This window comes from Accipiter gentilis, chromosome 19 (genome assembly GCF_929443795.1).
Source record: "Accipiter gentilis chromosome 19, bAccGen1.1, whole genome shotgun sequence".
Taxonomy (NCBI): Eukaryota; Metazoa; Chordata; class Aves; order Accipitriformes; family Accipitridae; genus Astur; species Astur gentilis.
In genome coordinates, this window is record NC_064898.1 from 24,014,219 (window position 1) to 24,038,179 (window position 23,961).

The 23,961-nt window shown below is 42.0% G+C and overlaps 1 protein-coding gene across 10 annotated transcripts in view; it reads left to right on the forward strand.

Moving 5' to 3' along the window:
- TENM4 (teneurin transmembrane protein 4) overlaps nucleotides 1–23,961 on the forward strand; it is a 352,099-nt gene that overhangs the window by 205,656 nt on the left and 122,482 nt on the right. For 6 of the 10 annotated variants that reach the window (XM_049823080.1, XM_049823082.1, XM_049823087.1 and 3 more), the window contains 2 exons: nucleotides 15,754–15,939; nucleotides 22,192–22,218. In XM_049823080.1, coding sequence (XP_049679037.1) covers nucleotides 15,754–15,939; nucleotides 22,192–22,218 — 213 coding nt within the window. The remainder of the gene's footprint in view (nucleotides 1–15,753; nucleotides 15,940–22,191; nucleotides 22,219–23,961) is intronic. The other 4 variants (XM_049823083.1, XM_049823084.1, XM_049823086.1 and 1 more) reach the window with 1 other exon arrangement.

The window sequence follows — 23,961 nt, forward strand, 5'->3', positions numbered from 1 at the left end:
ACTGTTGCAGAAGCAAATACAAAAAGGTCCTTTATAACCCAGTTCAGCTAAAAAGTCCAAGGCAATGCTTAGTACAAGAAAGATAATTAAGGAACCACTCATCCTAACCCCTTTTCTCCGGGGCCTGCCATCACAGATCCTCTGTATCCCAGGCTTTTGGTGTGCTATCTCCCTTCACCTCTTAATGAGCCCTAGCAAAGGACTTCATTCTCCAAGTTCTGGCAACTAATGAAGCCATTAAAGGGCAGCTCTCTTAACCTCTTACTGTCTGAGTATAGTGAGAAGAGGGAAATGGCCTGTGCTGCAATGTGAAACAGAACTTAATATGCGATATAGTCTCAGTCTTGAAACTATATTTAAACTGAACCAAGTATTTCTGGCTAATCAAGAGGCAACAAACCACATACCATAAGACGTATTTGCTGAATGCAATGAAATGAATAGGTGAGTCAGGTTATCTGCATTTGGGGAATGCACCGTCTCCCAGAGGGATCCCACTGATGCATGAGTACATTCCCAGGCCCATCAGAACAGTATTATGCTTGGATACAAAATCATTCTTAAAGGAATTACGTCATCTGGTGGTGTCCTTCACTGTCCTCAAATTTAAGTCCGTGATTTCCACACTGTTCACTGGCAGTTGACATCTTGACATGCATGATATTCACTAGAATCATTGGAAAGTTGATAATACAAAGCAGCCATAGAAATTATGTTCTCTGTGTAATGAGTATACTGACTTTTTCTGGGCAGTTGACAGTGGTTGTACATTGACCTGCATACAGATAAGGATTCCTTCTCAATCACTCATTTGTAATGACTCACTTTATGCACAGTTGACATCCAGTGCAGTACTTCAGACCCTTAAAAGTACACTGGAGAAGAGTAGTAATAGGAATAGTACTTTGTATATGGTGGTCCTAAATTGGCAGTGGAGATATAAAATCATGAGCTCTACATTTAATGGTAAAAGTTGGGAACTGGAAGCTGGGACTCAGTAAAGAATTTAGAAGTTGTGATGTTTTACGGCACATTTTGAAAAGGCTAAGACAGCATGCCTGACCAGAGACTGAGGCTGAGCTTGCATGACCATATCTCATGAAACCTAGTAGTCAGAGCCTATTCATAGCTTCTCTCATCATTTCTGCTGCTAACAGTGTTTTCTGAAGATATGTCATTTGACTTTATGACTGCCCTTTTCCCCCTCCGTGACAGGGAGGAAATACTGCTTACCAGTGACTTGTTGCCAAACTTCGTTTCTAAGATCTATGATCACAAAGATATTTAGGCATTTATGATATACCTTAACCAAATACAGCTACTAACTTTACTACAGTGTTGTGGAGAACTTCTCAACTTCTGAGACGGACCCCAGTCTAGAGCTGTCTATTGAAAAGCTCCCTTAAGTTCCTACATTTCTTCTGTGGCACATACAGCAGTTTTCTCCTCAGTCTGAGAAAGCATTGGACATGATCTCTCACTTCTTGGGAGAGTATCCCACCTACCAGGTCAGTGCAGATGCTACAAGCCGTCATCTCAAAGAAAAGAATGAACTGGCTGGCCCGATCCAAAGGGATCCTGAAGTTGAGAACAGGGGATTCATGCCCTGAACCTTCATGTCAACTGGGCATCATTCTAAGGCACAGAGTGCCTGTCATTTAGGACAGGAGCAGAGTTTCAGACCATCCGTCTCCTCAGGTTTACCAGCACTGCAGCACTCATTCTGGCCACACTTACTCTGGCTAGAAATGTTATAAATGTCTTTAGTGGACAGAAAAAAAAAAAAAAGGGGTTGCATTCATGCCCACTTCCATGCCATCCCCTCCTGCTTTTAGGCTCCCATGACATTACCAATTTGGTGGGATAGTTATCCTAGAGAAGAGAAACCTCTGCAGAGGGCTGTTCACATTTTAGTTAAATGGAAATCCTTGAAAGGGAGCTTAATTGATTCCTCTTCAATTCAGCTGCCTTCTTATTTGGGTACTTCACGTTACTTTAGAGCAGTCTGGGTTTCAGCTTTTGAGAGATCCTCAGTTCTGCCAAATAACTGTAGAAAGCTCAGCAGGCATCATGATCACAGATTCCTCAGGAGAGAGGCAATTACAGAACTGTGGCATTTAACATAAAAAAATAGAAAACCCCCTTTTAGCCTGTGTGATTGGTTAAAAACAGTTTAGGAGGGGCTTGAGACTGCCATGTAGTCATCACAATACTTGCAGATATGCCTAGAGAAACCTGACTTCCAAACACAGTGGGGAAATAGCGTGGGTATCCATAGGGCTAGCAGAAGACCAGGTATTTACCCACCAGATGTAAAACAGTCCTCCATGACTTTACAGCCTTTGGTAGGCTGAGAAGCTGGATTTAAAATAAAACTAGCATGGTGTGTGTATCCATGTCTCTGCTTGCAGGGAAGCCATATTCTTATAAATTATTGCACAGCAGAGGGAAGTCAATGGAAAAGCTCCTGTTTACTTTGCAGGAGTATGGGTCAGTTCAAGTCCATTCACAAACAGTGATTGGATTTAAGATTCTCTATCAGCTAGTGGTAATAACTGAATTTTTTAGTACCAATTTAGTTGTATAAATTAACAATGGAGAAAGTCTTTCAGATAGCACCCAACAGAGTTCCCCACCACAAAGTTGTACAGTTCATTGAAACAGGCATATTTTTTGTACTCCAATTAGTAGATAAAGGGACCAAGAAGAATGGACTTTTAAACAGGAAAGCTAGAGCAAATGCACCTTTACCTTCCACTGTCTTTTTTCATCAGGAATTGTGCAGGAGATTATTGTGCGCGCGCACACACATACAGACACCCAGAAACACAGTTCTCATATATCTTACCGGACAACGTCATATCCCATTGGTCAAACAGCACCAGGGTTAACACAAGATGTGTGATAAAAATTGATTTCCTTGGGCTTATTGGTGTCAACCTCACAAAACAAAATCTCATGTTAAATCTCTCATGTTAAATTCATGTCATGCCCAAGGCCACTGAGATAAAAATCCATACTTGGAAAATTTTCATATAATTCCTCCTTTAAACCATCATTTTCTTCATTAAAAATGTCTCTGTAAAAAAGGGATATTACATCAGCTGTCACATGGTACAAGCTTGTACCTTACTACAGGCTAGGGCCCTCTTTAATGCCTAAGAAATTGCTGATTTGTCTTTTTCTTAGCTTTAAAACATATGGGGAAGAACAAGAGAACTAAACCTCAGGATACAACACCTGAAATTGTGAAGGAATAAGTGAATCCAGAGAATCAACGGTGTTAATAAGAACTATCATTGTACAAAACATAAAGTTTTTGATGTAACTGGGACTGTGAGTGCAGATTTTAGCCTACCCATTGCCAAGATGAACTTATCCTTTAAAGCATTCTAAGCTTTTTATTAAAAATGCAATAAAAGACTAAAACCAGCCAAAACATTTGAAAGAAAAGTATTCAGGAAGGATTTCATTTGAATACCTTTTACTCCCTTTCCCTTTGTTTATTGAAAATGTGTATAAGGAGACCCGGGTGTGGTAGAAAAAAAAGGTAGTGGTTGAGATGGGCTGTAATTATTTTTGTGGGGAGTCCAATTCTTCAAAAGTCCAAATATCTTTGTGGTCAGCAGATGAAAAGGACAGACATGCTAAAGGGTGGGAGAAAACTCCCAATAAGATAGAAAATACAACTTTATGTTTCAAATATGGATTCCTACTTACAGTCTGATAGCTGAGAAATTGTCTTAGCACATTTCCATGGCCAACCAGAGATCCATCAAACTTCTGTCAGCTTCGGGATGTGTTTAGGATCTTACTGTTAGCCACTCCTCTGTTTGCAGCAGTCCGTGCAGTCTTGATCAGGTACAATGACTAAGGGAGAGATTGAAGGAACTGAAAACACGCGTTCTAGCCGTCATTTCAAACTTGGCCAGAACCAGTGGAAATGGTGATATCATCAGTTTGGCTCTGGCCATTAGATCACAAGATGTTTGGTCTGATTAGGTCATGTCTCAGGCTGAGAATAGTGTATGTCCAGTGGTGTAACAAGCAATTCCTGATCTTCACTGACCTTGGGCATGCCGTGATGAGTAAAGCTTCTTTCTCTCATATCAGCTGTACCAGCATCAGCGCAAACTTACGCACCCCCTCAAAGGGCAATGGGTAGACTGTTCCATTCCCTATTTGTTTTCTACCACAGTTAGGACTAATTCCCAGCATGCCAATTTTAGTTCAGCATTCTTCCCTATCTCCAAATGTGACCTCAGCAGTCACACCATGAGATCAAAAGTTCTTTTTGTTTGGATCAATTATGCTTTGTGTTATGGACTTTTCTGACTGAAAACAGCAGTGATGTACTGGACTCTGTGGGGTTCATGTTAACTTGGCTAATTAAAGAATAGATGTTTCACAGCACCACAACAAGCTGTTAAATTCCATGGTTAAAACAGACTACCGTTAAAATAGTGTGTTTTGAGGAGGGCTAAGCAATTAGCATGTTTGCTTGTATCACTGAAAACTTATGAGTCTCAGATGACCAAATTTTGGCTTATTCTCTGACTTTGCTTTTGAAAGAAGGAGCCTTAGAGTCCTTATGATTTCTGGACTTGTATCATGCCAACATGGGGACTAGTCATAATCTAGCTCCTTCTCTACAACAGAATGTCTGTCATGAAGCTGCTGCATTTTTAAACAATATTAAGTCACTTCTTTGATGCAGTAAGTGTAATCCAGCTGTCACTGAGGACAAAACTACTGTCCTGCAAGACTGATGTGAACTGGTTCTTCATTTTCTTTTGGAGATAAAATCAGTTGATCAAGTCAGCTAAGAATGTGAAATGTTATAATCATTGCATGGAATAGGTCATGCTTGTAAAACCATAGGAATCAGGGTATATTTCTGCAGGCTTAGAATTGCTGTATGGCAGCTGTGCACCTTTTGAACTGAAGATACATGACGTTCAGTGAGTTTGGCCAATCAGTTTGTAACCAACTCCCAGAAGACCGTGTAGACGTCCTCTTAGTTGTGTGAGTCTAGACCTCTGCTTCTGACTATTCCCTCTTTTAACCAGAATACAGCTGGAATATCAGTGGGGTGGATACTTGTGTGTAGTCAGGCTCTGCCTGTGATCTACCTTGATTAGGCTGGATCAAGACTGTCCTCTCCTACCTCATTCCTTTGGCTCAGCAAGGATGGTCGTAGGTTCCGCATCGTGGCTTCTCCACTTGCACTCAGTCATTCTATGCTGTTGTTGGTGGATAGCTCCTGCGACTGTGTCCTTACACTCCAACCCAACTGGAGCTCGTCATGAGCAGAGTTTCTGGAAACATTTATTGGATGTTTTCGGCTTCATCAAATCATGTTTCATTGCAATTTATAATGGCGGAGGTTAAATAATAGGCAAAATAATCTAGGAGTCCGTAAAACAGAATAACATAAAAAAAGAACAAGCAAAAGTAATGTAAGACCAGTGGTTGTCGTATAATGGATGAGTGTCTATTGAAAGCCAGAAATCCATGATTTAATAAGCTGTCCGAAGTGGGTGAACTGGGTTTGGTATAGCCTCTCTGCCCCCTTCCAAGTTACAAGGTGTTCACACTCGGAGAACTCCTATCACGATTTGCACTAATGAGCAACTTTCTAATAACCTTGACAGAAGAAAGTTTGAAAGGGCTTTGGAGAGAGCTTTGCTTCTTTTCTGTAAAGGTGATCCTTCCAGACCCGTGTTGAGGCATATGGACAGCACAGCAGACACGGAGCTTTTGGAGCAGCTGCTGCTGCATCCCATTTGTGCGGGTAGACGGACTTCTAACTTCTGGATAGGTCAGCCCAGCATGTTTCATACATGTTCTGTGTCTCCTTTTGAACAAGATCAATTACAATAAAATTTCTAAGTTCCTTGGTGGAATGTTGTCTGAAGAAAAAGGAAACTATGTTGGGACTGTCTGTATAGTAGTGCCAAGCTCTGAGTAGGGGAATCCCAAGCAAATCTAGCTTGTGATTGCGTCAGCACACACATTTGTAAATGCTCTATTGAATTTACTTTAGACAAAACTAAACTGTACAGAATTGGAAAAGAAATTAGTTCTTTGACTAATGACTATAAGCATGAGCAAAAGGCTTTTCTACTGTCAAATTATCTCCTCCATATGGACACAGAGAGGAAATTAATATTAGTCCAGAGAAAAATCCTTGTTAGGAACTTCATTTAATACATTAGGAATTTTTTCTTCACTGGGAAGCTTTGACTCACATCCCAGGAAGCATAGAGATCCAATTAAGCATCAAAGAGAAAAACATAATCCTGCACTTTGGGATATTTATTTTTATTCAACAAATCTCAGCTCCAAGACTGAAGTCCATCAATACCTGGCATTTCATGTCCTGCTATTCAACAGCAAGAGACAGTTTAAAATAAAGTTCAGAATAATAAATAAAGGGAAGATTGACACGAGTACAAAAGTGAATCACAGCTTTAAAGGAGAAGCTTTAGACACAATGTGATGGTCAGTCCCTGGCATTTAAGACAAGGATTAAAATAGGGTATAAATATTGTAGAAACTAGAGGCTGATAAAAGGCAGCAGACCATTTTAATGGAATTTCATCTCACAGAGTTATAACTTTTCAGACAGGAGATGGAAAACCTTTATGCAAATATGAAGCAAGCTGAAATAGCACTTAGAAGTGAGATTTTTTTAACAGACATCCCAACCGTAGCACTGTACATTGTGCAGCTGCACAGATTGGGTAAGAGCTGTGATCCACCAGCATGGGGATTGCTAATGACTGCTCCTGTTCTTACTCTTACTATTTCTAGCAAGAACTCTCAAGAGTCCCATTGTGCTAGGTGCTGTACGTTTACAGAGTAAGAGGCTCCGTCTCGAAGGACGGACATACATCAGTTGAAGTGTACTACCATACCAAACTCATTCGTTACTCATTTTAGAGATGGAAGGTGGCGTCCAGGGCAGTTATGGGTCAGATCTCCTGGATCTGCTCAGCACCAGGTGAGCAGCTACTGTGCGGACTCTTCACGTTAGGCAGCTCAGAGCTGCCTAGAGTCCTGATTTGAATCTCCAAAGAGAGATGAGACCTGGAAGAGGATTTGCAGAAGCCTTTCAGTTAAACACAAAGCTGCTTATGCAAGCAAAGAACTAAATACCAAGAGGAAAATGGGGGAAAGGGCTGAAGTGGGCTTAATCTTGTGCGTCTAGCTGAGGGCCAGAGATGGGTCCTTTCTTTTATTAGGGATTTCTACCAACCCTTCTCATAAAGATAGACAGCTAAGCCAGCTCAACTGCTTAAAAACTCTCTCCTCTTCTGTCAAGCTCATGTTTTATACCTCCTTTGTGCATAGCCAGTCTTTTCTGCAAGTGCAGAGTTATCCCTTCTGCACACGTATTGAAGACCTGTACTCAGTCCTCCTTCTGCAGAGCCTGGCAAGAATCAGCATTTAGGCCGGCTCAGGTATCCTGGTTAGGGTCACGCTATAACGCTGGATGAGCGTTCCCCAGGGCAGGCACTCCAGCACGCTGCTCGGGGCTTCAGGTTCAGCAGGTGAAAACTCAGGTGTCCTGAGTCACGTTTCAAATCCATCGCTGAAGGTCGGTGTTCTTCCTGATAGGGATGAGAGCAAAGCTGACGGATTCATTTTCAGTCTCTGGAGAGCATCTTTTAATCTAGATTTCCTCATCCATGGAAAGAAAAGAAATAACTGTTACCTTCCAGATATATTCCGTTTGCTGAGCTATGTAAAATTGTAACATTGTAAAATCTCAACATGAGTTGAGATCCTCGAGTGGAGTGGACAGTTGTCTCAGTACCAGAAGTTTAATTACACTCATAAAAGCAAACAGGTTTTATATTTATTGACATAAATAATAATTATGATCTCTACATTAGTAATATTTACATAATTGATGTATGTTTTAAAAATAGGTAAACAGATTGTTTGTATAAAGGCATTAAATTTTGCAGACCTTGCTTTTAGGACATGATCTCTGAAGGCAAAATCACATGACCTTCAATTAGTGACATTGACACAAGTTGCACAACCGCCCCCCAGTCGCTACTGGAACGGGACGGTTTTCAGAGGATTTCATGCTACAGATTTGTTACTGGCAAGGACAGAACACTCAGACCTCTCAGGTTTTCTCTTGCTCCATTGTTTGAAACTTTCCTTATAACATTTGTAAAAAGGATGGTTTTAAAAGCTAATGAGCTTTATGTCTTCTTCAGTTCCAGCAGAGGAGTTCATATGTCACTACAGAGTTATCAAACCACATAAACAAGAGTTTCATAGCACTGCAAAATGCATTTCCTTATGAAGAACATATTTAGCACTTCACTGCTACCTAAATCATGCCGATCATGAACCTTCTGTTTTTTCCATCCAGATCTTTATATTAGATGCTTTTCCCAGATATTCCCCATAACTTGCCTTCTAAAGCAAATGCAGGTTGGGAAAACAAGGCTTAGCTCCTCACCAAACTCAGCCTTTTAGCTCTGTGCAGTGCCTCTCTCCTGTGCTGCTTTTCAGGAAAAATCTGTCTGGGGCTGGAAATTGCCTCAGACGAGCCAACTTGAAACAGGAAAATCCCAGTTAAGACAGATTTTTAATTATTAAATTTTCTATTAATATTGTGAAGGTCAGTGGAACTGCCCCAGTTTTCAGGAAGCTCTGAGCAATTTCACCTGATCTTATATTTTAGCACTAAATCCATATTTATTAAGGGATTTAGCAGGCAGGTCAGAAGCAGCTAAATCTCTGATTTTGCATCACATGAATGCTAAAGAAAAATTTTCATCTGCATTGCTCTTCTCTAAGCTGGAAAGCTTTAAACTGTTGTCAAGCCAATTTTAGGATTTTGGGGGGATAGGGGTAAACATGTAAAAATGGATTTGCCATAAATGAAGCGCAAATTGACATCATTATCCCTTTCCCAACCCAATTCTTTAATGTAATGTGAAAATAATATGAAATTCTGGATTATGCCACTTCCCGTGTTGGGAGCTACCGTGTCTGTTATATCAATTAAAAAGGGCCATGAACAAAGCATTACACTGGTGGCTAGTGTTTGATAGGTTTCTTTTCCCACTTTCCTTCTGAAATATCAAAGGCAACATAGCAGACTTTTTATTCTTAAGGGGACAGATTTGGGTCAGTTTTTAGCAGGTTATGCAAAATAAAGAAAGAATCAGGTACAAGGTTTTTATTTGTATGAGTAATTGCTATAGTATTCTTACTTCTGAAGCGCTGTTAATGGACTGCGACCTCATTACACCTGGCACAGTGCAAATGCAGAACAAGAAGGATAATCTTGGCCTCAGCTGAGATCCTTAAGCATTAAGTGAACAACAGACAGAGACAGGCTGATGGAGATAGAATAAAATTACAAAACAATTTTCGTCAATGCAAAATGGAGAAGTTAAGGCACATCAGCAGCCACTGTCAAGATTTTGGGTAGGTTTCAAGGTAGATTAGGATTTGTAAGAAAGCCGTGATGAATTCTGAGGCAGGCTTTACAGACCAGAGGGAAATATCTCCCCAAGTCATGAGAGGATAATGAGAAAAAAAAGAACATTTGTCTAAAAACTAGCCAGCAGGCAGTTCCCTGGTTCCGTGGCTAACACCGGTTCCCAGTGGGGGTGAGCAGTGATGGAATAGAGCAGGTCCCGAAACGGAAGATGAGTAATGTCTTTTTTGATTATTTGCATGAAAAATAACCAGTACCCTGTTGGAATGGCATTATCCTTTTCTAAGGATAATGTTTATGATGCACCTGAGACCCATGGGTGAACCACCCAAAACTCAACAGTGCCTTGAGCACAGTCTGCTCCAGGAGTTCTCCATGAAAGAGATTTCAGGTGAATCATCCTCTGGAGCTACCTGTCTTTACTCCTTGACCCACAGAGGGCAACTAGGCTCAATTTAGTTCTTCAGGTAAGAGTCTGACTTAAGGTGTGGTGAAATCCAGGCAACGGAAGACACCAATCCTGGCAAAACCCCAGAGAGTAGAGTGGAAATTAACTTGATTCCGTAGATAAAACCCTGCATCCATGTATCAGTTAACAACCATCAGTGCCCTCTGGTAAGTGCAAGTGTCAAGGAGCAAAATACAGGGTATTACTCGAAGTCCAAGTATTTCAGGTACATGGGCTGATTGTACCTTTTGAGGACAGTAAGCCTCAAATTTGCTCTTAGAACTGGGCACCAGATTTGCTCAGATCTCCTTCCTTCAAGGAACTACAGGCAGCTTTGAGAGCTGCATGGCAAGATGAAGTAAAACACAATGCACCTCTAGGAAAGGATAAGGAATGGCTAAGCTGTTCATACAAGCAGTGGAAGAGATTAAAGATGAAAGGAAATATTTAGTCACCTTTTGGGAACAGCTGGTGTGAAAATATTTAACAGGCAGGTCTTTTATGCGCAAGCATAGCGTTCTAACTAAGCTTAAATAGGCAGGAGCAATATAGTGCAGCTGGCCAGTCTTTGAATACTGTAATAGGAGAATTAAAAGCTTTCCTTCTCATTTGCTCACGCAGCTCAGATGGTAGCTAATCATGTCCTCTAATTTTAACAACAGAATTGGGAAATGTACCAAAAAAATGCAGCTTGTAATAAGAACAGAGGTGGCAAATTCTATCCCTGGGACTGAATGGCGAAGAAACATTCACCTGCCCTTTTCTGTAAATCAGCCTTAGTCATCTTGAGCTGCCAGAAAAGACCTGTATTTAAATGGAAACTTAATCTGAAATCCATTTTGATAATTTCTTTGAGTGCCACCAGAAAAGTAAAAGCTACTCTGACTATTTAATCACCCATTAGAAACCTGTGAGCGTTTAAGAGTGCCGTGTTATAAAGGGCCAGGGCGTACAGCAAGATGTGTGTTGTAAGGCTATTTAAATTGTATGGTTCCCATCTATCTTTAAACTGGCAGCTAAATGGAAGATTTAGATTTGAGAGTTCCTGGCTCCTGGTTCCCTGTCAGAAATAATTAAACTACGTTTTAGGGAGACTGTCGTAAGTAGTTTGCTTCACAAGTGTTTTTCACAGCTGAGGGTCTTTATTACAGCTCTCGGGGCCTCGGAATCCAAACCACCTTATATATCCATTATATAGGTATTAGACATTCATAACCTGGAGCCTGCGCTCTCTTGCGTGCGTGGGTGGTGGTATGGCTGGGGTCTCAGCTGGGTGGGAGACGAAACCCAAACTGTTCCCAGTGTTCCCATTCTGGGTTAGCCTAAGATCTGTTTGGTTTAGATCATGCAGTGTGTGTCCCTTGGCCATGTGTGCAAAACTGTTCCTTGGCAGCATGTTGTGTGAGAAATATTTCAGTCGAGATGTAAATGTCCCAGTGGGTTTCCATCCCTTTTCATAGGAATGACTCCACAGAGATTCTGCCTTTCAGAAAGTGCTTTTTTTCCCTCTCTTCACCATTTTTGAATGTCACTGCATTATCCGAGTTTCACACCATTAAATAAGACCTAGAAGACTTCTGATTGTCACTCCAAATATCTTCCTTTTGTCTCCGCTTTTTTTTTCCCTCCACCACCAACATTTAGATATCTGTCCTACTAAGAGCTGCATTTCCCTGTCTTCTGACAGAACACAAGCCTGGGTATCAGGACATCTAGGAGGTCCTGTGCCTGTCACAGAGTTCACATATGCCTGTAGACCCATCGCTTTACTTCTGTGTGCCTTGTTTACTTTATCTGCAAGGTCCTGGGCTTGGGTTGGGGCAACCCCCAGTATCCATACAGGCTGGGGGATGAAGAGCAGCCCTGCGGAGAAGGACTTGGGGGTACTGGTGGATGAAAAGCTGGGCATGAGCCGGCAACGTGCTCTCGTAGCCCAGAAAGCCAATTGTATCCTGGGCTGCATCAGAAGAAGCGTGGCCAGCAGGTCGAGGGAGGGGATTCTCCTTCTCTGCTCTGCTCTCATGAGACCCCACCTGCGGTTCTGCGTCCAGCTCTGGGGTCCTCAGCGCAGGAGAGACAGGGACCTGCTGGAGCAGGTCCAGAGGAGGGACACAAAAGTGACCAGAGGGCTGGAACACCTCTCCTGTGAGGAAAGGCTGAGAGAGAGTTGGGGTTATTCAGCCTGGAGAAGAGAAGGCTCTGGGGGCACCTTATTGTGGTCTTTCGATACTGGAAGGGGGATTATAAGAAAGCTGGAGAGGGACTTTTTACAAGGGCATGTAGTGATAGGACAAGGGGTAATGGTTTTAAACTAAAAGAGGGGAGATTCAGTCTAGATGTAAGGAAGAAATGTTTTATGCTGAGAGTGGTGAAACACTGGCCCAGGTTGCCCAGAGAGGTGGTCGATGCCCCATCCCTGGAACATTCAAGGTCAGGCTGGACGGGGCTCTGAGCAACCTGATCTGGTTGAAGATGACCCTGCTCATGGCAGGGGGTTGGACTAGGTGACCGTAAAAGGTCCCTTCCAACCTGAACTATCCTATGATTCTGTGACTCTATGATCTGTGAAAACAGAAATAACAACATCAAAAAATAACCAGTAGTACTCAGACTCATTAACATTCTCAAGCCAAAGATAAAATGTTAAGTAAATACTAGTAATGTCTTTAAGATATTCACATGGACTTTGGAGTCACAAAGGGCTGAATCCTCCAAGGTGCCAATTTTCCTGTCCATCACTGTAGATAGTTGTCACTTCGGAATTTCAGAGCTTCACAGTCAGCAGCAGAGGACGTTACTTGCAGTGCACATTGCTGGGCTTGCGGATACCAGCGGTATGCCCATTTTAGAGATGGGACCCTGAAGGTCAAAGCTAGGGAACAGGACATAATGAAGATGTGAAGTAACCGAGCTGGTATTTTCTGGATTTTTTGGTAAATTGGGAGCAAGAAAAATTATGTTATTTAGTATTCTGGGGTGCAAAGTTCAACACGTGTGAATAAAGAATATAAACCAGTAACCAGAGGAGTGGTTTCAGTCCAACGCTAGAGTAGCCCTATGGTGAAAGACTGCTGGGAAGCACCAGAGGCTACAACAATACTTTTCTAGTTTGGGCTTAAATACCAGCAGTCTCAGACTTTGTACTTTCTTTCTCAAGGCGTTTCTTCTCAGCTTGCTGAAATTTTAGTACCATAATCTAGCTTTTTATTTTTTATCTGCTGTTTCCTTTATCATCCCCCAGACTTTGTTCATCAGGTCAGTCAAGGGAAGCCAATTTTATTTTTTTTTTAGCGCAGCTTTATTGCTACATTAGCTAACTTGCAGGTCCTCTGTGTTCACATGCCATCCTGACGGGCCCACGCTCCATTGCAGTGCTGTCTGGCAGTTGGAGAAAGGGGTAGAAAACACACACGGCTAGGCTCCAGCCCTTTAGCAAGTCGATAATTGCCCAGCCCTTATGTTCATAACGGGCACTGTAGTATATTACCTCCCTCGCATCTAGGAGCTGTGAAAATCTGTGTCTCAATACCAGATGCAAAGTAAAAACTTCTGACAGCAACTGAAGAGTCCTTCCTCAGCCATGTCTTAAGTGTTTGATAGTGTCATTTCTACTGACTTCCAGTAAAGCTTACATTAGGTTCTGTTACATTTCGACAGCAAGTGGTATGCGCACATCCTTGCCTTAGGCAACCAAGGTGCCCAAATACTTTTGCACATTTGACTCGAAGTGGGACAGAGAAGTTCCTGAGTGTCTTAAGCACATTTGAACTCCAAAGTTCTTTCATTAGAGATTTAAATATATAGGACTAAATGTCTGAGAGGGTTTGGAGACTTCCAAGACTCTGCAGCAAAAGGAGTTCAACTGGAAACTGTTCCACCACCCTAAGCTGTATAGTAAGGAGAAGCTGGATACTGTGTTCATGTTGCATTTGGAAAATAAGGTGTTTTCTAGACATGCAAAGCATTACTGTTATTACTATCATAGTTACCACTGTCTAAAAGACTCTCTCTGATCCTTGGAGACAAGAGTGCCTTTCAGCGTAAGGGGCTGAAGACCTTGCAGCTCTCTCCTGCGGTACAAAACTTTCCTCCTGAAGTTGAAGTGGATGTTCAGTGCCGTATCAGGAGCATGTCAAAAGTCCCCAAACAGCCCACGCTTCCTGTTACTGGCAGTATTAATTAGCCAAAGACTAAAGGCAACTTAAGTAAGGCTGAATTTCAGTCAGGTGTGATGTTAATGCAGGCTGAGTAGTTTTGAATATTTTATGTGCAGCCAGCGACCCAGAGTAAATGTCTTGTATAATCCCAGTCGCCCCTCCGCCACAAGCCTCAAGGCCTGAATCCTGCACTTTATATGCTCAGAGGGACAAAGAGAAGCACTGGAGATGGGCTGGTATCTGAGATATTCATTCTGGGGGTACGCAGGTGGGGGAAAAGAGAGAAAAGGTGCTCTGCAGAGTACCCTGGTACTCTATTCGGGGCTTCCAGCCCAACCCTGCTCAGCATTTCTTCCATTCACATCTTCTCTCCACTCTCCCCAAAGGGAACTGTGTCCTTACCCTGTAAAATCTATAAAATGGCTCAGTCAAGCAGAAAGCTTGAGTCCAAAACATTTGGGAAATTTCAATCCAATTTAGAAGCACCAAGTAGAAGTCAGAGAGAAGAGGGAAGACCTGATAGTCTGAAATATAGTCTGAATTGCCTCTCCTCCGATTGAGGAGAGTGCAGTCGTGGTTTATGAGAGATCAGAAGTGAGCAGTCAGCTGATGAGCCTGGAGAAGAAGAAATAGATTCATTTCATTTCATCTACCGTATAACACCACATTAGTAGTTGGTTTTATTTTTTTCCTTGAGATCAGTCCCGTATAGTAATGGTAGTAACAGGCACTTTAACACCGGACTCGTGGGTACCTGCTCTCCATGAAGTCTCAGTTTTTCCAGACAAATACAGTGCAGATGAAAACATGAATTCTCCCAAATGTATGCCAAGGGCATGCCAGGTTTTAGCCAAAAGCCTGGTGCTGGGCAAAAATATTACATCTATCTATCTGTGTCATCATGCCCACTGGGGCTCACAGAGGGTGGAAAGGCCAGCACTCCTGAAAAGCCAATGTCTTTTAGCTCTTCTCTTTTTTGGAGGTAAGTACTTAAATATCCAGCTGTGACTCCATGCTTCTGTTAACTCCAGTAAGACCTGGGAACAAGCACCATCCTGTCAACCACAGTGCATGTAGCTCACAAAAAGAGCATGGTAGTACCTCTGAATGCCTGAGAGGGGCTTTTTAACGGGGTGGTGGGAGAACAGAGAGATAGCAGATGTACAGATTCAGTAGAAATAGAAATTTTCTATATTAATTTTAAAGAGAGAAGGAGGGTTTTAATGAATCCCATTCCCAGAACCATGGCTTAACAAGCCATAAACAGGCTTTGCCAGCACTTAACTTTAGCATCAGTATTTTTTCAGCACATTGTTTCCACACTTAACCAGATTTTAATTAAATGTGACTTTTGTTCTGCTTATTGGAAGAGCCTTTCCCTTCGGATTTGGTGATCACAAAAGCTCGAGGAGTGCAAGAAAATTAGAAAGTAAATAGGAGGATCAATCACAGCAGACCTCTGCAATCCATGTCCATCTCTTTTTTGTAATATACTTATTAGATTCTTATTGTCAGGAAGGATTAGTGTTATGAGCTCCAGGAATTCCTTTCATTGCCCCGTAAGGCGAGGTAGCGAAGTGTGGCTGCTTTTCTTAACAATAACACTCTGGATTTTCCCCCTCTCCCTTCTCTCCACCCATATCCCCTCCTCTCTCTTCTCTCCTCTCCCACAGAGATTTGTGCAGCCGACTGCGGAGGACACGGCATTTGTGTCGGAGGCACCTGCCGCTGCGAGGAGGGATGGATGGGCACAGCCTGTGATCAGCGAGCGTGTCACCCACGCTGCAATGAGCACGGGACATGCCGGGATGGCAAGTGTGAATGCAGCCCGGGCTGGAACGGAGAGCACTGCACTATTGGTAGGGAGAAAGAAAAACCGACTACTTTTCAAAGAATAATTGATGATCAGGGAGGAGAAAAGGCGCATGCTTAATTGAATTTGTGTGACTTAGTGTAGCATGAGCACCTTTGTTCTTGGATTTCAAGTTCTGACATCATACATTTTCATGTGGGAACAAGACAAAATGTCCTTTCATTTGTTGATGACAAAGCTATATATATTTTTTATTATCAGACATGAAGTACACCTATGTGGTGTTTGATCTCACAGAGGCAAGCTGTCAGATGTCAGCTAGATGCTTTTAAAAACATCCCACTTTGCCTCTCTCGAAAGGTCTTTCTGTGGCCTCCAAGACTTCGCTCTACTATGGTGACAGTATTTTCAGAAACATGCATCTGATTCAAAGTTTTCTTTCCTTTTATTTGCTCCTTTATTTGCACTGCCACTTTGCTTGCCAGTATAAAAGAGGAAACTGCTGCCAGATGACTTGTGGCTGGTATTTAACTCTGTCTTGCTTATCCCTTGTCTGCTGTGCTACCTTTCTAACATTTCATTTCCCTCTCTCTTTGGTTCTGTATTCCTCATGCACCTGGCACTTATCTTGAGCTCTCAGTGTCATGTCTATTATTATTATTAATAAGGTGCCACCGCTATGCCAAAATTATGCAAAGAGTTGCAATTCTTACGTTAAACAATTTGCAGCATCATTAATGAACTGGCTTGGCTTTACCTTCCTCCTTCATCTCACTTAACTCCTTGATGCATTTTCCCTTCCTCCCTTTTTCTGACTGTCATGCATTCAACCACTTTAGTCCCCATTCTGTAGTCATGCTATAAAATCAGTAGCATTAATACTCCCCAGATACCATTTATTATACATTAATGGAAAACTAAATTAGTAAATCCAGTTCTGCTCTTAATAATGCTTGTGCAGACCTGAAAAAAATCAGCTGACTTCAGAAGAGTTGTTCCGGAGTGAGAATTCTCCTCCAGTCATTTTGGATTAATCATCTTCTTTTAAAGACAAGAAAATTTACCTCTGTGTTGCTTTCATTATGCCATGTTACCTATAAATCACACTACCTCAAAATTGACCACTAGCAATACCTGGGCAAATGTCAGCATAGTTATCTGTGTGGATTATCAACTTAGTTATATGTAGATATCACTTTCTTTTCTTGAACACCGAGTAAGTTTGCACACACAAAGACAGACAGGAAATGAAGCCTGATCACAATATTTTAATTCCAGCATTAGGGAAATGGTACAAACCATATATGTGGTTCGATTCTACTTATCATTTATTTATGCTAATGTCACCCTACCACATTATGGCCTCCACATGCATCCCCTAATGAAAAATATCTAGGTCTTAAAACTTCCTCTGTCTCATTAGACATTATATTCTGCTTTCTTTTCTATGTCCCTAGCAGCTTTCATTTCTTTTCATGAGGAAAGGATTAAACCCCCCTCTCTTAAATGAATTTAAAATGAAAAGAGAGGACTCCTGTGTTAATTGGAATCCTGTGTTTCTATAATATTATTTTATAGCCTTGTGTTCAAGCACTTTGATTTGGAAAGCAACACAGATTCATGAAAGCGTTTTAAAAGGAAAAAAAAAAAAAAAGTTCAGCAAAAGGTCCCAAATCCAGGGGACAATTTTATATGAAAGTAATTTATGCACAAAACCCCCCCTGATTCATACCCTCAGTGCCATTTTATTAGTTCTGCTGCAAAACCGAAATGCCACTAGTTTGGTACATGATATTTCTCCACGCAGCTGATATGCCCAGACTGTTTTTGAACAACAAGCTTTTATCTTTCATGGTAATTAAATTTACCCCATTATTTGTAGTATTCCTCACTCTAAGTATAAAGATCCCGTGTTATCATGGGAAAGGCCGGCACCGCAATGCAGTCGGCATCGAGATTTGACTGGTGCACACTGTCATTTTGGGTGGTGCTACCTTCCTATTGCAGTGCTGCCTTGGTTTAGGAACTGTTCTTTAATACTTAGAGGGCTGTTTCTTTTCACTTCCCCCCCCTCATCTTCTTGCGTGGTGATCTAGCAACAAATTTGTACATAGTCTCATGCCTCTAAAGCTGTAAACAGTATTTCCTACAGACTATTTCATTGATAAATGTGTAGAATGTAAAGGAGATTTGGCAAAGTCATAAATATCCAAGAAAATTGAATAGCTTTAGAAGGAGTAATAAGCTAGTTATATTGGCACAGATGAAAGGACATTGACTTGGAATTACATTAAGTATGTGGAAAGCATTCCCCTTGTCCTTGTGTAATTTCCCTGCATGGCAACTTGTTCTGTTGACAGTAATTCCTTATATGTCTGTGTCATGGCCCGGTTTGCTTTAGCACCGACAAGCATAAACCCCCATTGCTGAAGTGATGCTTTAACAATATTGCCATGTGTGCAGGTAACATGGTAGAAATGGATGATACAGGTAAAGGACACTTCTTCCATTTCCTGTTGAGCATGTCTGAGAGTAAGAAATCCTTTTGTTTTGTAGGTCATAGGAGGCTCTTTCTTACGGTGTTCAAGGGACCTCTGATCCTAGTGGATTAATTTTGTTTGCTCATACAAAGAGTCGTGTTACCAAATATACTAGCTTGATTGCTCACATTCAGAGATTTCATTAGAGGAACCCCAGTTAATTCCCAACCAGGAAATTGATGCAGAAGCTTGCATTCATCATCCTAATTCAGCCAACTTAAAGCATCCAGGCAAAAGAGTAGAACAGAAAGTTGATTATATAACTGCAGGAATCCTGAAACCCAGCAGAATGGTTCAATCAAATTACGCTGATTTCTTAAAGGAAAAAAAAAACCAAAAACCAAAACCATGACAACAGCCACAATGCAAGATTCCTGTGACGGGCTCTCCAGCATATTCCAAATTTGCCTCCAGTTAGAAACATTGCAAGAATTTAACGCTCTTCTATTCTGGCCCAAACCACATCCAGGGAGCATGGTGGGTTTTAGGAGCGTTGAGTTTAAAGGTGAAATAAAACTTCTTACTGTGGGCTCTGAAAGGCCAAATTACAACTCAGCCCTGCGGTGGGCTGCTGGATGGGATTGATTCACAGGTAGCACCACAGAAAATTTCCTGGGTTTAATAAACAACTCCAGAAATTGCCCAGGGCCGTAACAGCCTGGCCTCAAATTTGATACAGTTGATGATATGGCCTGGATAGTGCCCCAGGTGCTGTGCATCCCACCTCAGAGATGCAGAGGGAGACTTCGCTCTGCCTACGTGGGACTTGCACTGAGACTGTATCTGATAGGTGAATCTCTCTGTATGATATTTTACTAGCATTAAGCCCTAATTCTTTGATTCATATTAAGGTTATTTAGAAAAGCAATGGCAGAGAGGGCTTCCCTGTGCGGTGGAGTTGGGATGTTCATCATCCTTGAACAGCCCGGACACAAGACCAAAGCCATCACTTTAAGCTCCGTTGCTGCACTTGAATACTACAGGGTCTCTAGAGTGCTGAGGGACCAGCAATTAGCTCTCCAAACACACAACAGCCTACCTAGCAGGATTTTCAAAGCACCTCAGTGCCTAATTCCCATTGATCTCCACAAAAGCCACGTGCTTAGCTCCTTTTGAAAATCTGGTCCTGGCATGCACTGGTGATGGATGCAATAAGAAGTGCCTAGACAGACAGGCAGACAGCCCGTCCCACACGGGGTTCTGCTTATGGCATCATCGGCTTGGGTTTTGTTTTACTTAACAAAACTGATTTTTTAGAAATCTGCCACTTTAAGTTTGCCTTTCATCAGCCTTCTTGCATAAATAATCACACATGTTCTGAATAGCCGGGTTTGTAAGCAGTGCCTCTCAGTTTCTGCTGGAGCAGCTGGAATCCAGACAAGGCACGTTACAGGTGGATCCTGGCCTCTTTTCCCCAGCTTTCTAACACTTGTGTCATTTAAATCCATAAAGCAGCTCAGTCCACACGCAGCCCAACATAAAATAAGCCCACCAGTGTCTGATGAAGGTTCTCGTTGCCTTCAGCCCAACAGAGCAGATGATAGTCAGCTTTCTGCAGCGCTCTCTGCAGTTGGGATGGGGACCTTTGGGCAAAAGGCGGCCGTGGTTATAGCAGTCAGTGGAAAAGATACTCTTGCTGCTTTTTTCCGACATGATTTTGCATCAAGCTGAAGGTAATCTGGCCTTAAATAGTTTGGCAGCATATTTGACAGTAAATATGAAGCACAGCTGAACTTCAAAGACAGTCGTTTTCCCTGCCCCTGTGGCATAAACTTGTGCTGTCACCGATTCAGCAATGAACAGCTACTTTCTCCTCTCCTTCAAATTTGTGTGATCCCAGTTTAACTCCAGTGATTTCGCTGAGGCTCTGTCCACTTCACCCCACAGGGAAGATAAAAGGAAAAAGGGTATTTAGAAAATGAAGAGGGAGAGTGTGCTGGGGAAGAAGTCCTGCCCGAGGACCTGCCCCCAGCACGTCTCACTTCTCTCTTCCCTCTCTATGAGCCAAGAGAAATGCTCAGGTTAGCTCAGGCTGATGAGACAAGAGGACTTGCAGACTGAAAAGCGCTCACGTGAGCTCCCTCTGTAGCAGATCGGACGGGACAGCGGCTTCCAGGAGGGGATGGTGACGCGGAGCTGAGTGCGGTGCCTTTGGGTGCAGGGGACATCTTAGAAAAGTAGCTTTTCTTCTGAGTCCCGACACAGTTCCTCAGCATGTCCCACATGCCCGCAGGGTTTCCACAGGATTATCTGTAGATAATATGATATTTTAATGCCAGAAATATAACATGGGAATGAGACCGACCGTACAGTTTTAGAGAGGAAAGTTTCATGCTACCATGGAATATTCCCATAGAAGGCCCCCATTATTTTTCAAATTCGGAGATAAAATTGACACATAACTGACGTATGGTTGGCATTGGCAACCGCCTCCAGTGCCATCATCAGCACAATGACTGCTGCTCGACTTCACGGGTTGGGCTGCTCTGGATGTCAAAATCCAAGAGACGCGTTCCCAGGCTTCAGCCACCGTCCTAACGGATGGTGACATTGTGCTTCCAGCATCGCTACCGCAACACCGAGGTGATTAGTTAGTCTCATTCCCAAGCCTCATAACTGCCCCACACTAGGTTAGCTCTGATCCTCCCAGCCCTCTCTGCTTACTTACAATAGTGCTGCCATGGTTCCATTAGCTTCACAGGATGGAAAAATAATTCCTGCAAGGGCTGTGACCTCCCAGGTGGGCGGTCTGCATGAACGAACCTGAAACAAAAACCTCTTCAAAAGGGTACTGGGGCACAACCGAGAGAGCGATTGCAGGGAGCAGACAAGAGGACAAGGGAAATAATGTTTAAGCAGGTAATGAAAAAGAGAAATGCAAGGCTCAGAGCCTCTTATTTATTAATAAAGACCAGCTGCTGTTAGGACAGAGAGTGACGCCTGCTGGCATGCGCAAAGCCTCTCCAAGGCAGGACTCCTGGCTTCTGCTCGCGTCTTTGCCACCAACTTTCTGTTTGACCCCAGAAAATCAATTAGAAGGTGCTTTTCCAAATTAATGTTCCATGGGAATTGGGCACATGACTGCTCCCACTACACCTATAACTTACTTTTTTTTTTTTCTCTAGCCCTCCTTGGAATGAGTATATTAATACTTACCTATCTGGTAGAGCTGCCGTGAGGTTAATTTAATATTTGTAAAGTAATTTGATCTGGGGCTAGAGGATGCTGTATAAATGCAATGTATTACCATTAAGAAGATCTAGGGAAAAGCCTCTCCCAGTCTGGTAAGGTCACAGAACTGTGCCTCTGTGTAGAAAAATATCAGACAGTGAGGCGAGGTGGAGCACTTTCAAATGACTCTGTTTTTCCTGATGAAAAGAAAAGCAGTCAGTAAAACAGAGGTAGACTGTTGTAAATGAGCAGAGCACTACAATATTCTGCCATATATATATATTTATGGAAATATATATACCTATATATATAAAACCATATAAATATATATATAAAACTTTCCTGTTTCTCTTCCTGATCTTAATGAGCAAAGATGACTGGATGCCTAAACACAGCCTTCTTGAGCTCTTTGACTGAGGAGGGCTGTGCTCCACCCTTCTTCCTTTTTTCTCTCCTCATAATCAAGGTTTTTCTTTTCATATCACAGCAAACTCTCCTTTGCCTTTCTAGCACCTGCACAGTCTCATAGTAAGCCGCAATGCACTTATTCAATCCTACCTTAAATGTCCTGTCTTTTATCTCCCAAGCTCACTATCTGGATAAGGTAGTGAAAGGTATGCTCTTCCTTCCTATTTTTCCTATTGTCTTTGTGTTTCTTTTTAAAAAAATGCACCGTGAACATGCTGTGTTGAGGTTGCATCTCTTCCTCATTGTCACCAAAGTGCTCCCTAATGTCTGGAAGGGTGAACTTTCCAGTCATTTAGGTAGGAAATACCTCCGTAAGTGCTGTGACCCTGTGTTAACATCGTATCAGTGTTCCTACCCGTCCCCTTGTCCCTGCCCTCCCCTCCAAATCATCTCTCATCCTCACGCCTCCGACCCAGGTAAGGCAAGTCAGGAGGAAACAAAAGTGTCTGTGAATACACCAGGAGCCCTGTACAGTGATGTGCTTTAATTAAATGTCTATGATCCGTTTTGTAACAAGCAGGTGAGTGCACTTTCTGTGTGGAGTGTTCATGTTTTTGATCCATGCCTGCAAAGTCTTACATGGGAACTTTGAGTAATGATTTTTTTTTTTCTTGATACAAAAATGTTATGACCACAAAGCCTCTGGTTGTATAAATCTGCAAAATCTATTGAAATTAATGGCATTGCATTAATGTACACTACAACAAAATCCAACCCTGTGTTCCTGTTTGTAAATGTAAAGCAAGTCTAGGACCCAGATCTTTCTTCAGTGAAGAAGAAAAGGAATTGAACTGTTACAGAATAGAGGTAATCTGCTATCTTAAAAAAAATCTCAGTTTTTTATTAATCAGAGCAATGAGCTAAATTAATTTAGGACTTTTAAATAGAAATAGACAGTTCTACAATGCACTTAGCTTTCTCAAAATACTGAAATAGCACGCATCTAGTTAAATACAACAATCTGACAATAAATATGATTGAATTGGACACAAATTTCTTTCTACATGGCTGATTTGACACGAACAGCAACACGGTGCTGACACCACACAGCATCATATGTTTGCTGGTTAAACAAACCAAAAAATCAGGTTGAACAAATCAGTTTCTTCCATGGCATTACCCTCCTTTTCAGGTTGTGAGCAATCAGAAATAGCAGCTGTTAGAGGCTGATGAAGAAGGACAGATATGCCAAAATATTTGCCCGGTGAACAGTTAAAATGAAGTCTCTGCCATACAGGGCTCTTGTGGTGTGACAAGAAACATGGTTGCCCTACTGACTTCACTTCTCTGGATGAATTTACAATCTAATGTTTGTCTCTTGTTTCTGTTGAGGCTTAAAAGCAAGTTCAGGTACAATCACAAATAGGGAAAAACTTTGAATAGAAAAACAAATAGTAATGATAAGGAAATGTCCACAGTTTAAAGAAGGAGACTGTCATCTTCAGTGTAATGCAGCAACTGATAGCTGTCCTTGGACCCCTGTTTACAGATCAGTGGATTGTTGAGTGGTAGTTAGTTTTCTCTTGTTGCATCAGTAAAACATACTTGACTTTAATTAAATTAGGAGAAAAAATATATTGTCCTTCTTAGATGAAGGAAAGAGGGTCACTTGTTGTGCCCTTATGAAGTAATAGTGGTGGCATCCTTCGAGGAAGGTACAGGCCATCTCTAGAGAGTGCGATCAGAACCTCCTGTTAATGTCCCACATCTCAGTGTTTTGCATTTCAAAACCCCAGGACTCCTCCTTTTCATCTCAACATGTATTGGAGAAGGCTGGATCAAAAGGTAGCAGATAAGCACCAAGGGGATAGAAAAGACAAGAAATCAGCCTGCAGGACCAGGGTCCAGGGACTTTTAGTACTGATTTGCGCATTCAGTGGCCCAGGTTT